This window comes from Esox lucius, chromosome 13, assembly GCF_011004845.1.
Source record: "Esox lucius isolate fEsoLuc1 chromosome 13, fEsoLuc1.pri, whole genome shotgun sequence".
NCBI classification, from domain to species: Eukaryota; Metazoa; Chordata; class Actinopteri; order Esociformes; family Esocidae; genus Esox; species Esox lucius.
In genome coordinates, this window is record NC_047581.1 from 19,103,226 (window position 1) to 19,118,655 (window position 15,430).

General features: G+C 48.8%; 1 protein-coding gene across 5 annotated transcripts in view; it reads right to left on the reverse strand.

Moving 5' to 3' along the window:
- Nucleotides 1–15,430, reverse strand: part of LOC105026089 (probable E3 ubiquitin-protein ligase HECTD4) — a 52,618-nt gene that overhangs the window by 29,285 nt on the left and 7,903 nt on the right. For 4 of the 5 annotated variants that reach the window (XR_002197673.3, XR_002197672.3, XM_013136805.4 and 1 more), the window contains exons 4-26: nucleotides 14,315–14,404; nucleotides 14,092–14,219; nucleotides 10,909–11,017; nucleotides 9,911–10,049; nucleotides 9,634–9,804; nucleotides 8,866–9,058; nucleotides 8,577–8,738; nucleotides 7,073–7,186; nucleotides 6,573–6,713; nucleotides 5,461–5,696; nucleotides 5,221–5,363; nucleotides 4,943–5,013; nucleotides 4,740–4,845; nucleotides 4,416–4,536; nucleotides 4,170–4,298; nucleotides 3,436–3,560; nucleotides 3,113–3,266; nucleotides 2,870–2,958; nucleotides 2,278–2,476; nucleotides 1,335–1,559; nucleotides 712–875; nucleotides 353–598; nucleotides 55–247 (exon numbers count right to left, since the gene is read on the reverse strand). Coding sequence is in view for 3 of the 5 variants with exons in the window: in XM_013136805.4 (XP_012992259.4) it covers nucleotides 55–247; nucleotides 353–598; nucleotides 712–875; nucleotides 1,335–1,559; nucleotides 2,278–2,476; nucleotides 2,870–2,958; nucleotides 3,113–3,266; nucleotides 3,436–3,560; nucleotides 4,170–4,298; nucleotides 4,416–4,536; nucleotides 4,740–4,845; nucleotides 4,943–5,013; nucleotides 5,221–5,363; nucleotides 5,461–5,696; nucleotides 6,573–6,713; nucleotides 7,073–7,186; nucleotides 8,577–8,738; nucleotides 8,866–9,058; nucleotides 9,634–9,804; nucleotides 9,911–10,049; nucleotides 10,909–11,017; nucleotides 14,092–14,219; nucleotides 14,315–14,404 (3,448 nt within the window). In the remaining 2 variants the exon portion in view is untranslated. The remainder of the gene's footprint in view (nucleotides 1–54; nucleotides 248–352; nucleotides 599–711; nucleotides 876–1,334; nucleotides 1,560–2,277; nucleotides 2,477–2,869; nucleotides 2,959–3,112; nucleotides 3,267–3,435; nucleotides 3,561–4,169; nucleotides 4,299–4,415; nucleotides 4,537–4,739; nucleotides 4,846–4,942; nucleotides 5,014–5,220; nucleotides 5,364–5,460; nucleotides 5,697–6,572; nucleotides 6,714–7,072; nucleotides 7,187–8,576; nucleotides 8,739–8,865; nucleotides 9,059–9,633; nucleotides 9,805–9,910; nucleotides 10,050–10,908; nucleotides 11,018–14,091; nucleotides 14,220–14,314; nucleotides 14,405–15,430) is intronic. The other variant, XM_020052669.3, reaches the window with a different exon arrangement.

The window sequence follows — 15,430 nt, forward strand, 5'->3', positions numbered from 1 at the left end:
ATGTTAAGAGCAAACAGCACTGACCGCAAGACACTGACACGGTAATGACGATACCTGCAGCTGACGCTCCATGGCGTTGATCTTCTTGAAGGTCTCGGCCATGATCTTACAGAGCAGGTCGTACTCCTCACCGTGCTCCTCGCGGTACTGAAAGTTGACCAGAGACTGGAGCGCGTCCACCAGAGTCAGGTGCTTTATCACACACGACACTATGACCTCCTCCATAACGTCAGGCCGGATTACCTCCCTGACAGGGGAAAGGTAGTGACAGTCATCACCACTGGATTAAAGGGGAATAAAAATAGGAAGGCAGTTGCACAAGCCTGCTGCAAATATTGTCACACTCTCTTACTTGATGCTGGGACGGAACTGTGGCCGCGCCCTACCGGAAACCTCTCGCAGCCGGCCCATGATGCCCGGAGGCAGGCGGATCCGGGGCAGGTCGAAGTAGGTCCCAGGCATGAGGCCCGGGGGAGGGAGGAGGACATCCGCGGGGTAGGTGAACTCCCGGTCCTCCTCAATGGTGAGAGGTAACGGAGAGGGGCTAGGGGTCAGGGCCGGAGAGATGGCACCATTAGCCTCCACCTGCCACTGACACCTGAGGAAAACACACAGCACCTCATCAGTCCGCGGCACAGAGGATTCTGCCCAGGTGTCCCATGCTATCCAGAAGTACTGCTCATACGGAGATGGATCATTTGGCCAAGTCACCTTTGGAGCAGCTTGGAGCACAACAGGTCATGGCAGGCATCCTCTTCTCTTGTTACCTCAGGTCCGTTGTAGAGGATACGGAGCATAGAGCACGCCAGCACAGACAGACCCAACGCCAGGTCTGCCAGGAAGGGGAGCCCCCCAGAGACATCCTCTGAGGATTCCTGGATTGAGAAAAACAGAGTTCAGCGTTGACAGGTTCTACAGCACGACCGTCGCCGCAGCAACGCACCTCAAAGTCACGGTTCCCAGCTCTGTGGAAGTGACATAACTCCAGTTGTAGTCATGCTCACACATCAACTGAGCCAGTCAGGATATTTGATAACAAAGAGAACGTGTAGCAAACACAGGTTTCGTGACAGAGGGGTACACTGTTGAACAGCACAAAACATTGACACGTTACACAACTGAAACCCACTACTAATGTTTGTCAGCTACAATCTCGTCCTGGATTAAGTGGAGTATAACTTTGAAGTAGTTGCTGAACCATACGGGCCGGGTTGTATGTCTTTGCATTTAGTTCATGTTCATTTGATGCGGTCGTTAGCATATTAGCTAGCATTGGCGATGGGAATTTGTTACAGCACAGGAATGGTACAATGGGATGAATATCTGGGGGGTACCTGGGCTCGCACAGTGCAGGAGAAACCCCACATGGCTTTATCAGGGGTGTTGTGCTCGCGACCACTTCTCATCTCAAATGAGAACGTCACTGTATCTCCCTCCACCTTCACCAGGTCTTTGGGCCATCCTGTCCCCAGGACACTGCGACTGCCATAACCCAGCGTGTTGCCTCCGTACTCAGTCACCTTGCGACTGTTAGTGTTGGGCCCGGCATAGATGACCAACTGGAACGTCAGAGAAAAGACATGGCAAATACTCTTCCACATAGAGATTTGTGATGACAGACTAGGTTAGATACAATGAGGCAGAGTATTTGGACAGTGACACATCTTGTTGTAGTTTGCAATCTTTCCTGCAGCACTTTAAATATAAAGTAACACAATACTTACAGGCTGAAGTGCAGACACTTAGCTTTAATGAGTTTTCCTCCATATATCCAAATCCATTAGTATAAGATACCACATCCTAGTACCTAATGAATACATCCTAGTATATACTGACCTCTGCTTAGTCTACAAATTGGTTGGATGCAATTTCAGTTTGTTTAGATGCATTTATTTTTTCCCTAAATATATATTAATGGTACACAATCTGTGTCACTGTGGAGTCACTGAATTAATAGTAAAGAAAAATGAGTGAGAAATTCAGAAGCACGAACATACCCCCAAGACATGCTAACCACTCATTACTAACTTCATTAACAGTAACATGGAAGGTTAGTATTGGGTTTCCCAGTTATCAAGATTTAAAAAAAAAAAATTATAATCTAAAACATAACCTTTCTGAACATTACACCAAATATGCGTTAAAATACAACCTTAAACATGGTCATTATATAATTTCCACTCCAAATTCCTATTGTACACATAAAACATTGTTCAAGTCTCACTGTATGTTATAGCATTGATCTGTGATGTGTCATTCTGCCATGGGACTGTTCACCTTGTCGTAGTCATACTGCGAGGAGCAGCGCGAGTCAAAGCGAAGGTACAGGCAGCGTGCTCCGGGAATATGTACGGTCTCTTTGAACTTATAGTTATCTCGCACTGGGTGGACTGTCTCCACGGTTTTCCCAGCAGCCCATGGGGCAGGAATCTTCAGGCCAGTTAGAAAGCCTGGCTCCTCCCGCTCATCAAGGATTCTAAAACCGGAACCGGACAGAGAAACAGTCATCGGGGGAGGGAGGGACAGTCATGGGGGGAGGGACAGTCATCGGGGGGACGGAGGGACAGTCATCGGGGGGACGGAGGGACAGTCACCGGGGGGACGGAGGGACAGTCACCGGGGGGACGGAGGGACAGTCACCGGGGGGACGGAGGGACAGTCATCGGGGGGACGGAGGGACAGTCATCGGGGGGACAGAGGGACAGTCATCGGGGGGACAGAGGGACAGTCATCGGGGGGACAGAGGGACAGTCATCGGGGGGACAGAGGGACAGTCATCGGGGGGACAGAGGGACAGTCATCGGGGACAGTCCGCAGAGATACACAGACTAGGAGAATCAGGCTTACTGCCCTGATAATCTTTACTGACCTTTCATCGTCATCAGCAGCAGGTGCCTTTTGGCCCAGTGGATTGCCGTCGTTGAAGAGGGGCATCTGTGTCTTCAGCAAGAGAGCAGTCTGTGGAATGACCAGGAGAATCCTATCAACATATACTCATTACCAAATATCTCCAACCTTCATTTAATCCACTTCACTACCCATCAACTAAACCCTCAGAGATTACAGACAGAGGTTCTGAGTGTCGATGGGCCTGGTTGTTTGACTGTCCCACCTGGCTGGTGTAGAGGACCAGCTGCACCAGCTGGGGCATGAGGGCGTCAGCCAGCGTTAGCGTCTGCAGGTTGGGGTGCATCAGGGAGGTGAGAAGCACCGGCAGCAGATGCCCTAGCATGGTAGCCTTGGTAATCTGCTCCAAGCCCTTCAGCCTGTAGACAAGGAGGAGACAGGAACAGGAGGAGTTAAGGTGATAGACAAGAGAGGCATAAAGGGACCAGTTATAAGCACAAAGGGATACAGCCAAGAGATCTACGGGAAGGTAGACAGATTCAATGACAGACGGGTAACAAGTAAAGCAGAGGCAGAGTGTAGGGTCACCTGGTCTCTCGGTCAGTGATGTCACTATTGATAAGGGCAGTGGTCACTTGCTGCAGGGTCTCCAGAACCTCGTCACACCCCATCAGAATCTTGGTGGCTAGAGACAAGATGCTGGTCTGCAGCTCCTGGGAACCACACACAGGAAAGGCAACTCTTCCGTAACATTGCCAAGAAGAGACCAAATGGTTTCTAGAAAAATGTATACTTCTTTATGCAGCTCCACAGTAGGAGTTGTGGGCAAGAATACACACATTAAGTGTCATCTAAGAGATTAATACTACATCTGACAGCAGGTATTTACTGTACAAAAAAGAAGAAACATTGGGAGTTCTTTTTTTTCAAACAGAACTATATGATGTTAACAATTAACAAAACTAACTACTTGAAAAATAATTATAGGGTAAATTGTCAAAACAAGGACAGACAGCAGTAGGGTTTTTAAAGGGGTGTTTACCTGTACCTTCACGGATATGGACAGACAGCCGTAGGGGTATTTAAAGGGGTGTTTACCTGTACCTTCACTGATATGGACAGACAGCCGTAGGGGTATTTAAAGGGGAGTTTACCTGTACCTTCACTGATATGGACAGACAGCAGTAGGGGTATTTAAAGGGGAGTTTACCTGTACCTTCACTGATATGGACAGACAGCAGTAGGGGTATTTAAAGGGGAGTTTACCTGTACCTTCACTAATATGGACAGACAGCAGTAGGGGTATTTAAAGGGGTGTTTACCTGTACCTTCATTGTTTCCCCTTGTAGGGAGTTGTCACTGTCATCGTTGTCGTCGGGGCGGATCAAGACGGTGTTGCTAAGCAGGTGGTTCTGAACGGCCATGAGGTAGCGCAGGCTCGAGGATGCCACCTGATAGAGGGGAGTGGTTGAGTGAGTATGCTGCTCACATGCATTCTAATGGGACAACAGCCTGACCAAACAGGCCCAGGTGACCACTGGATTTGTTGATCAGAAACAGACACATACTGGCACAGTAGAGAGAAGCTTCTGGAAGTCGTTTCTGGCGACAGTCTGACATTTGGTGATAAGAAGGCAGGATTCACGGACAACGGTTTTCAGGATACAGTGCAGGAGCTCGTCACTGAGTCTGGAAACAGACAGAGATATTCAGAGGCATTCAGCCGAACAAGCATCTCATGCAGAGTGTGTCGTATTTCATTATTATTAATGGAACAGAACATTTGCTGGAATCAGGCTACTCAGTGAAACCACTCCACACTGGTTAAGGGAGGAACTGGGACTACATGACATTGCAAAGTTGACAAAATGCCTGTAAAAGCTGGACTCTACCGGTAGTGGTCATCTTCATCGCTTCCAAATCTATTTTTCTGCAGCTGGTCAGCTAGGCTGGTGAGGATGGCATCACGGAGCTGAGACAAACCAATGTTCCTCTCCCCTAAAGATCACACCGATTAGGTCAAACACTTAAAAGAACCCAGCCCTATATAACATTAAAACATTATTTGAGTGTGTGAGTAAGCTGTAACTATTACCTTCAGTCAGGACCAGCTTCAGCAGGTTGTTGAGTTCAGACTCCCCCTGATACAAGGTGTTCAACCCCGAGCTACAGCCAAGGACAGAGACAGACACGGAGACACAGACAGAGAACCAGACAGACAGACAGACAGAGAGAGAGAGACAGAGACAGAGAGAGACCGACAGACAGAGAGAGAGAGACAGAGAAGACAGTGTAAACCACAGGGTAGATGATGGTCTCTATTCACGTCTTTGTCCTGTGTCCGTGCTTCTGGCTGAGTGGAGTGGAGTTTACCTGATAGCCAGACACACTTCACCCTGGATGGTTGCTCCAATCTGATCCACAGGGGCCATTAGCAGCTGCCAGAGGAGCAAACCTGAACGCCGCACACTCTCCCTGTTCTGCTCCGACTGAGGGTTGAAGAACCTGAACACCACCTTAAAAAGAGATGGCAACATGTGAAAACGGGTCGTTCCCCAAGCGGCTGCTCTCCGTGTAGCAACAGAGCAGGCAGGTTCACCAGGTCAAGCGTACCTGGAACACCACCAGGAGGCAGCGGATGACACAGGTGTCCCCGTTGACCATGGCCTTCTCCATGATGTCACAGATGCTGCTGAAGTGGTGCGCCTCGATGGGGTGCTGCTTGCCCAGGAGGGCCCCCAGGGACAGGCTGCTACTGCTGGCTGCCAGCAGGTTGAGCTGGTGGATGCACATGGCACCGACGTGGTGAAGAAGCTGGCTGATTACCTCCCCGGTCGCCACGGTCTCCTCTGCAGCAGGGAGAGAAGGGAATGGTAGATGAATATTAACGGCGTGATCTGAACAGGCTGTCCATAATCCGTGAACACCTATGTTACTGCAGGATATTATAGCAGGTCCATGTTGTTTTGTAAACAGGGTTAGGCCTGTGTTGTTTTGTAAACAGGGTTAGGCCAGTGTTGTTTTGTAAACAGGGTTAGGCCAGTGTTGTTTTGTAAACAGGGTTAGGCCAGTGTTGTTTTGTAAACAGGGTTAGGCCAGTGTTGTTTTGTAAACAGGGTTAGGCCTGTGTTGTTTTGTAAACAGGGTTAGGCCTGTGTTGTTTTGTAAACAGGGTTAGGCCTGTGTTGTTTTGTAAACAGGGTTAGGCCTGTGTTGTTTTGTAAACAGGGTTAGGCCTGTGTTGTTTTGTAAACAGGGTTAGGCCTGTGTTGTTTTGTAAACAGGGTTAGGCCTGTGTTGTTTTGTAAACAGGGTTAGGCCTGTGTTGTTTTGTAAACAGGGTTAGGCCTGTGTTGTTTTGTAAACAGGGTTAGGCCTGTGTTGTTTTGTAAACAGGGTTAGGCCTGTGTTGTTTTGTAAACAGGGTTAGGCCTGTGTTGTTTTGTAAACAGGGTTAGGCCTGTGTTGTTTTGTAAACAGGGTTAGGCCTGTGTTGTTTTGTAAACAGGGTTAGGCCTGTGTTGTTTTGTAAACAGGGTTAGGCCTGTGTTGTTTTGTAAACAGGGTTAGGCCTGTGTTGTTTTGTAAACAGGGTTAGGCCTGTGTTGTTTTGTAAACAGGGTTAGGCCTGTGTTGTTTTGTAAACAGGGTTAGGCCTGTGTTGTTTTGTAAACAGGGTTAGGCCTGTGTTGTTTTGTAAACAGGGTTAGGCCTGTGTTAGTTACCTTTGGGTTCTTTGATGACATGGCTGACGCCAAGCCTATGGCACACGTGATGGAAGGCCTGATTGCCAGGGTTACACCACTGGTCCATGTAGTCACTGGAGCAGGTCCAGATCAGGTTGTTGAGGGCGTCGTAGCAGGCTCCTACAGACACAGGCAGGGTGTATGGGTCATAACTAGGACGCCACCAGAAATACATAAGAATATGTTCAGAGGTGCCAACGGGTGTTTTCTCAAACAAATCCTGTCAACCTAACAGTGGCCTACACACTCATAAACACCCCTTTCATACTCAGTCTCTGGCACTCCAGGATGGTTTAGCTATATGATGCGTGTGTGGAAGCCCCTTACCGCCATTAAAATAAAATATACATTCATTTTTAATATTTTTTAAACACATTGATTTTATATTTTAATTAGTTTCTATGCAAGTACAATGGACAAAGCACATTCTACAATTGCAGTTAATACTACAAACAAACACTTCCTGAACCAGAGCTCACCTAGACCTGCTACCTGGGCACCCCTTCCCAGAGAACTGCCGGGGGCATCAATGAGGTCTACCCGACTGCTGAACTGACCATCAGCCAGGTTGAACACCAGACTGGAGGAGAGGACTGGTTGGAGAAATTTATAAATAATATTAATAAACAATCAATAAATAGTGGTCAGTCCACTACAGTAGAAGGAGAAGACGTGGTCAGTCCACTACAGCAGAAGGGGAAGACGTGGTCAGTCCACTACAGCAGAAGGGGAAGACGTGGTCAGTCCACTACAGTAGAAGGAGAAGACGTGGTCAGTCCACTACAGCAGAAGGGGAAGACGTGGTCAGTCCACTACAGCAGAAGGGGAAGACGTGGTCAGTCCACTACAGCAGAAGGGGAAGACGTGGTCAGTCCACTACAGCAGAAGGGGAAGACGTGGTCAGTCCACTACAGCAGAAGGGGAAGACGTGGTCAGTCCACTACAGCAGAAGGGGAAGACGTGGTCAGTCCACTACAGCAGAAGGGGAAGACGTGGTCAGTCCACTACAGCAGAAGGGGAAGACGTGGTCAGTCCACTACAGCAGAAGGGGAAGACGTGGTCAGTCCACTACAGCAGAAGGGGAAGACGTGGTCAGTCCACTACAGCAGAAGGGGAAGACGTGGTCAGTCCACTACAACAGAAGGGGAAGACGTGGTCAGTCCACTACAGCAGAAGGGGAAGACGTGGTCAGTCCACTACAGCAGAAGGGGAAGACGTGGTCAGTCCACTACAGCAGAAGGGGAAGACGTGGTCAGTCCACTACAGCAGAAGGGGAAGACGTGGTCAGTCCACTACAGCAGAAGGGGAAGACGTGGTCAGTCCACTACAGCAGAAGGGGAAGACGTGGTCAGTCCACTACAGCAGAAGGGGAAGACGTGGTCAGTCCACTACAGCAGAAGGGGAAGACGTGGTCAGTCCACTACAACAGAAGGGGAAGACGTGGTCAGTCCACTACAGCAGAAGGGGAAGACGTGGTCAGTCCACTACAGCAGAAGGGGAAGACGTGGTCAGTCCACTACAGCAGAAGGGGAAGACGTGGTCAGTCCACTACAGCAGAAGGGGAAGACGTGGTCAGTCCACTACAGCAGAAGGGGAAGACGTGGTCAGTCCACTACAGCAGAAGGGGAAGACGTGGTCAGTCCACTACAGCAGAAGGGGAAGACGTGGTCAGTCCACTACAGCAGAAGGGGAAGACGTGGTCAGTCCACTACAACAGAAGGGGAAGACGTGGTCAGTCCACTACAGCAGAAGGGGAAGACGTGGTCAGTCCACTACAGCAGAAGGGGAAGACGTGGTCAGTCCACTACAGTAGAAGGGGAAGACGTGGTCAGTCCACTACAGCAGAAGGGGAAGACGTGGTCAGTCCACTACAGTAGAAGGGGAAGACGTGGTCAGTCCACTACAGCAGAAGGGGAAGACGTGGTCAGTCCACTACAGTAGAAGGGGAAGACGTGGTTAGTCCACTACAGTAAAAGGTCGTACTCTTCAGAGAGGACAGGCCGCTGGTGCCCCCAAACAGGGAGCGCGTGGCAGAGCTGCCAGACACGCCAGGAGGAGACGCCAGCATCACTAGTGACGTCCCACACACATACATGGGAGTCTTCCTCAGAGTCTTCAGAGGGAGGCCACAGCTCGTGTTGACCGCTGAGGAAGAGGAGCACAGATGTCAGTCAACGGGAAACACGAACATACAGGGGAATGGGGCAATGTGATGAGGATAATAAACACTCCATCAGAGGTGCCTGGCTGTTATCCACTGTGAGGGTCTCACCTGACTGCTCCTCCTTCACAGTGTTTGTGATGGCAGAGCCGGTGAGAGCCGCCAGCGTGGCTGAATGGGAGGCGCGGAAGCGTGACATGCGACTCAGCAGCAGCTCGTTCAAACACTTGGAAGACTCCCCCTCCTTCCGGGTCAGGATCACCCTCTCCTGCAGGCCGTCCGCCACACACAACCCAGTGTCCACCTAGACCGAGGGGAGGAGGGAGAGAGGGGTGAGAGACCGGGGGAGGTGGTAGAGGGGACAGTGGTGAGAGGGCAAGGAAAGGAGGTAAAGAGGGAAGGGGAGAGAGACCAGAGGAAGGAGGTAGAGAGGGAATGGAGGAGAAAGACCAGGGGAAGGAGAGAGAGAGGGAATGGAGGAGAGAGACCAGGGGAAGGAGAGAGAGAGGGAATGGAGGAGAGATGAAGGGCGAAGGGTGAATGGGGAGGGGTGAGAGACCAGGGTGAGGGGTGAAAGACCAGGGCCAAGGGTGAACGGAGAGGGGTGAGATACCAGGGCGAAGGGTGAACGGAGAGGGGTGAGATACCAGGGCGAAGGGTGAACGGAGAGGGGTGAGATACCAGGGCGAAGGGTGAACGGAGAGGGGTGAGATACCAGGGCGAAGGGTGAATGGGGAGGGGTGAGAGACCAGGGCGAAGGGTGAACGGGGAGGGGTGAGAGACCAGGGCGAAGGGTGAACGGGGAGGGGTGAGAGACCAGGGTGAGGGGTGAACGGGGAGGGGTGAGAGGTGAGAGGGAACAGGGGAAAGCATGCTCACCGACAGCTGAAAGACATCCATGAAGACGGAGTGGCCTTTCTGGGTCTTCTCGTTGAGGCTGGCAGGAGACCACACCCAGTACAGGTACGTTCCATCGGAGCACAGGTGTAGCGTGGTCATGCTGCTGCCCACAGGGAAGTGCTGGGCCGGCATGGGCACAATCTGGCACACCTGAGTAGGAAGACTACAGAACTGAATGGTGCTGGCATAAGTCAGTGTAACAAGAGTCATGAAGAGGGGTGTCATGATGCCTGACGCTAGGCGCCCGATGGCGTACCTGCAGAGTGAAGGGGTCGATGACCTGGCACAGGTGATGAGGCTTGGCATCAAAGGAGGCGGGGCGGTGGAGGAGGCGCCCGCTGCTGAACACCACCCAGCCAGGCTCCAACTCCTCATTCCTGCAGTACACAAACCCCCTGCAAAAACACACAACCATGTCCTCTGATCCAAGCAGTACACAAACACACACAACCATGTCCTCTGATCCAAGCAGTACACAAACACACACAACCATGTCCTCTGATCCGAGCGGAACACAAACACACAACCAGTCCTCTGATCCAAGCAGTACACAAACCCCCTGCACAAACACACAACCATGTCCTCTGATCCGAGCAGTACACAAACACACAACCAGTCCTCTGATCCAAGCAGTACACAAACACACACAACCAGTCCTCTAATCTGAGTAGTACACAAACCCCCTGCACAAACACACAACCATGTCCTCTGATCCAAGCAGTACACAAACACACACACAACCATGTCCTCTGATCCAAGCAGTACACAAACACACAACCATGTCCTCTGATCCAAGCAGTACACAAACACACACAACCAGTCCTCTAATCTGAGTAGTACACAAACCCCCTGCACAAACACACAACCATGTCCTCTGATCCGAGCGGTACACAAAAACACAACCATGTCCTCTGATCCAAGCAGTACACAAACACACACAACCAGTCCTCTAATCTGAGTAGTACACAAACCCCCTGCACAAACACACAACCATGTCCTCTGATCCGAGCGGTACACAAAAACACAACCATGTCCTCTGACCCATGTCTCCACAGAAAGTGAAACTAAGTGAGAGAGGTTCGGGTCAGAATGAAAAACTGAAGTGTTATTACAGGATAGGACAGGAGATGGCCCCAGGCTCCCCAGGAAGGGGGCGCGGCTATTTTTAGTCCAGCAGTTTGGTTCTGTCTCTGTCGGGTTCTGTCTCTGTCTGGTTCTGTCTCTCTGCAGATGCAGGCATGGGTGTCATGTTACCTCAGCGTCCCGTGTAAACCTGAACCCAGCTTGCTGAGGCCTCTCCCAGAGGAGTTAGTGGTGTAGAGATAGAGTCCATCTGTGGCCAGGCAGCGGCCCAGGTCTGTGTCTGCAACAGCAGGGAGGAAGAGAGGGTGACCAACAGCAGAAAAGGGGGAGAAAAACATTTTTAAAAAGTAAAGGAGGGGTGAGAGGGAGGGGAGGGAGAGGGAGAAGGGAGGGGGAGAAAGAAGGGAGAGGAGGTGGACATTATAGTGAAGGATGATAGAGTAACTGGAGAACATCCATCTGTTTACTTTGTCACATCTTCATCCCACTGTGAATGCCCGTGGTGTAGACAGCAGGGACCGTCTGACAGTCAAGTTTGATTAAGTGATTTCATTGTGATTCTAACAACTATCTTCAAACATAACGCTCACCATATGTGTTCAGAAGTGGCACAAGAGAGTGCCATGAGAATTTTATTTTTTTATCTAAGCTGGAAATAAGTGTTGAAACCAAAGTGTCTCACTATAAAAATATGGATAGGCTATGAAGGACAATTCCGCAGTTTTGGAGCAAGATATCCACAGAAAGAATGTGTATCTTATATGTAACGCATAGATTTATTTCCCCAATCCTACTGACAGTATAACCAAAATGTTTCTAAACAAAACCACTGACAAATCATACACTCCCTGCTAAATCACCATTGGACCAACGCTAGCAGTTCTAGGAAGAACGCTAGAAGTTTCTAGAACCTTCCAGGGGCAGCCAGCAAGGCCAGTCCTGCCCCTGTCCACCTTTATTAAACCATAGGGACGCCGCCCTCACAACGGCTGAGTCCCCCGGAGACAGGAGCCCAGGAGGGAGAGAAACAAGTGGGAAAGGAAGGGTGTGGAGGCCACAGAGAACCATACCTCCTATTCCTCCACTGGGAGGACGCCACAGATACGATGCTGCCTCCCTTCACAGACGTTTGTTATCGTTCTGTGGTTTCTGTCTCACACACCTATTTCAGCTTATAAAACATCCACCAGGGCCCTAAACACTTGCTCAGTATCAGTTCCCTTGGACCTCATGTCCAAAATGCCTCCAGCCTGTACATGAACTTGCAGTTTACTCATTACCTAATTGAAACATAGCCTAATTGAAACACTGAATGCAGCTTCATTTTCAGGAAGGCATGCCACCACTTCTGAGGGCTGGTCTAGTTGCCGGTTGGAGGTCTCATCTCTTCCTCATAAATAATGTAAATTATCCCGCAGAAAATTTAACATGTTTCTTCCACCCTTCATATTGGCTGTCCATTTTCCATAGACGTTGTGAGCGTGAAAAGGATTCCCGAGATCATATAACATATTATTGTCCCAGCAAAGATAGTCTGTCTACAGCAGATAGTGAAACTGCCAGGCCAAACTGGGGAAACTGCCAGGCCAAACTGGGGAAACTGTCAGGCCAAACTGGGGAAACTGTCAGGCCAAACTGGGGAAACTGTCAGGCCAAACTGGGGGAAATGCGACAAGTTCTTCCTGGTCACTGATCTAGATATGTGCAAATTAGTTTGAATGCAAACGCAACTGTTGGTTCTGAACCAGCAAACAGAGAAGATAATTTTAACAGGTAGCCTATAAAAGGTATAGATGTTATGATGCATTACATATGTGGTGTGAACATGCCCTGTCCTGCCAATCAGTGTCACCCAGCACTATTTTTTATTCTGTTATTCTGTTAATAAATGCATTTCAAGGCCCAAAACAATGTTACGGTGTCCATTCCCTGCCACAATAACACATTTCTTTCATTCAAGATAACACTTGAGTGACCTCTAAAAACATATTACTGATAACAGACAGATGTGAACCAGACAGGTGTCTCAGAAGAAACTATATCACATTGACTGATGGACTATAAAACCCATGTAAAACCAAGAGCATAGTGACCAAATAATCAACCAACTGACTTTATGGGTTCAGCCATGCAGCTCTATGAAGCCTAAATATACAGCATGCAGACCCTCTGACCAACACACTTGAGGAATAATCACATTCCTCAAGTGCTGCCATGATCATAGCTGAAGCTGCTGCCATGATCATAGCTGAAGCTGCTGCCATGGTCACAGCTGAAGCTGCTGCCATGGTCACAGCTGAAGCTGCTGCCATGGTCACAGCTGAAGCTGCTGCCATGGTCACAGCTGAAGCTGCTGCCATGGTCACAGCTGAAGCTGCTGCCATGATCATAAATGATCACACATGAACATTCCAGATGCTCTGATGCCCTTTCAGGTACTTCAATGGACATTAGAATATTTAAAAACGATGGCAGTTTACATTTTCTTTTTCAATGTATATTACTGCCATTTCTACAATATTCAATACTACTACCAATATTGCTGCTAATCTACAGTACCCTTTAGTAAACTGCTGCTATGTACAGTGTTATGTAAATGATCACTTTATCCTCTTGATATATTTAAAGCTGTGTGTACATTTTCTTCTTAATTCTCACTACATAGTTGTAGTGTGCTATGTCACCATTCATAAGCTTATTGCATGCATATGTATCTAATATTTCAATAACTCTATCAATTGCTGCTAGGCCACACTTATGTATATTACGGTCTTACTTGCCATATCTGAATGTTCAATAATTCTACCCAGATAGCAGCTCTATCAAAATACTACCCAGATTGCTGCTAGTTTATTTTACTCTTTTTAAAATTGCTGCTAGTGTACACAGTGTTACCTATATTGTTGGTTTATTTTAGTATTATTTACTGTCTAGCTATATTTTTTGCTTATTTACTCTTCTTATTAACTCTAACTACGTAGTTTGTCAGGTGCCATGTCATAAGAATTTCTTTGTACAGGATGAGGGGGTGTTGTGCGGTGCATTTGACAAAGAAACCTTGAAACTTGACGTTTGCAAACCATCAAGGAGAAGAGTTGAGTTCCATACTCAGTCCTATCACCTTACAGGGCTATCCAAGGTCAACCCATCGATTAAAGGGAACAGGCCCCTCCCAGCCTGCCCTGACACCAACCCAAGAGGCCCGCCCTCAGCAGCCTCAGCCATTGAGACAATTACTTCTGCAAACGATGACTCCATGTCACCCTCTAGCTTACTGTTGGACTACTAACTGGATTTAGACAAATAAAATATGAATCATTTAAGGGCAATAATAAACTACACACTCACACACACCTTTGTTCTCCGCCCCTCCAGCATTGCTGTCAGGTGTTGGCAGCATGTCCTCAAACCCCCAGGAGACGCTGTGTTTGCCCCCCAGCAGACAAGACGGGGAGCCCGGTCCCCCCTCAAGCACCAGAAGTCTGGGTTGGAAGGACGGAGATAAAAAGAGGTCACAACCTCCACAGGACAGGGAAGTCTCCCCAAGCACATCCACCAATGAGGATACCAGACCCACCTGTAGAGGACATCAGCCACAGGGAGTTGACCCAGGTCTGTCTGTTTCTGCAGTAGGTGAATGGTGTGAATGAAGGTCTTTAGAGATCCCCTGTAAACACAAACCACATGTCAAACCTAGAAATGGGAGGCAGAGAAGCGAGAACACTGCAGCTGCAGGAGGCTGAGGACTGTTATTCCATAATTCAGCTGTGTAGCCCGTTGTTGATCACCATTGTTGGCCCTGCTTTGCAAAATGGGTGACTGTGTTTATGCATGTTTCTAGGTTGGCATACCTCATCGCAGACGTTTTAGAATTTAGCTGATGCTCTCAATAACTTATATTTATGAAAGCATATATTTAACAATGGGGAGGAACTAGATGAGCCAAATGGAAGTTGGGTACGATTCATTGGCCATGGTGATATGGTCAGACTGGAAATGTAGAAAGGACACCAGGATTGACACCCCTTACTCTTATGATTAACGCAATGAGATCTTTAATGACCAAATCGCCAGGACACCTATTTAAGGCTGTATTAGAAGGACAGCACCCTACGCATTGCAATGTACTTTTCAGACCGAAGGGAGGAGCGTTCCATACTGGCCCTCCAGCACCACTTCCAGCACCATCTGGTCTCCCATCTGGGGATCCACCACAACCGACCCTGCCTAGCTTCAGAGGCAATCCAGCAGTGGGATGCGGGGTGCTATGCAGCAGGATCACATTATTTATTGGATACTGTATATTTGGAAGACATTGTATTTGTCATTGTGCATGTTTGGGCCCATGAGTGGTAGTGAACTGTCCTGCTAGTTCCCACATCAATTTTTTTTCTTTTAAAACCTGATGATTCAGTCTGCCTGGAACCAGCATCCACTACTCAGCCAAAAACCAAAATACAGTAAAACATCTCATCAGCTGGTGACACCAATGAGAAACAGTTAACCTGCTCAAACTAACAAACAGTGATAAGGCACACTAAACCCCAGAAGGGGAGAATGAGAATAGCCTGGCTCTATAACCACACACTGTGGATAAAATAGAGAGCAGCAGAACTGGATGGTTCCCTGACACAATGGGCTCTCAGCCACTACAGAGGCAACACAAAGGAAGGAGGGTTCTGGTTTTTGACAA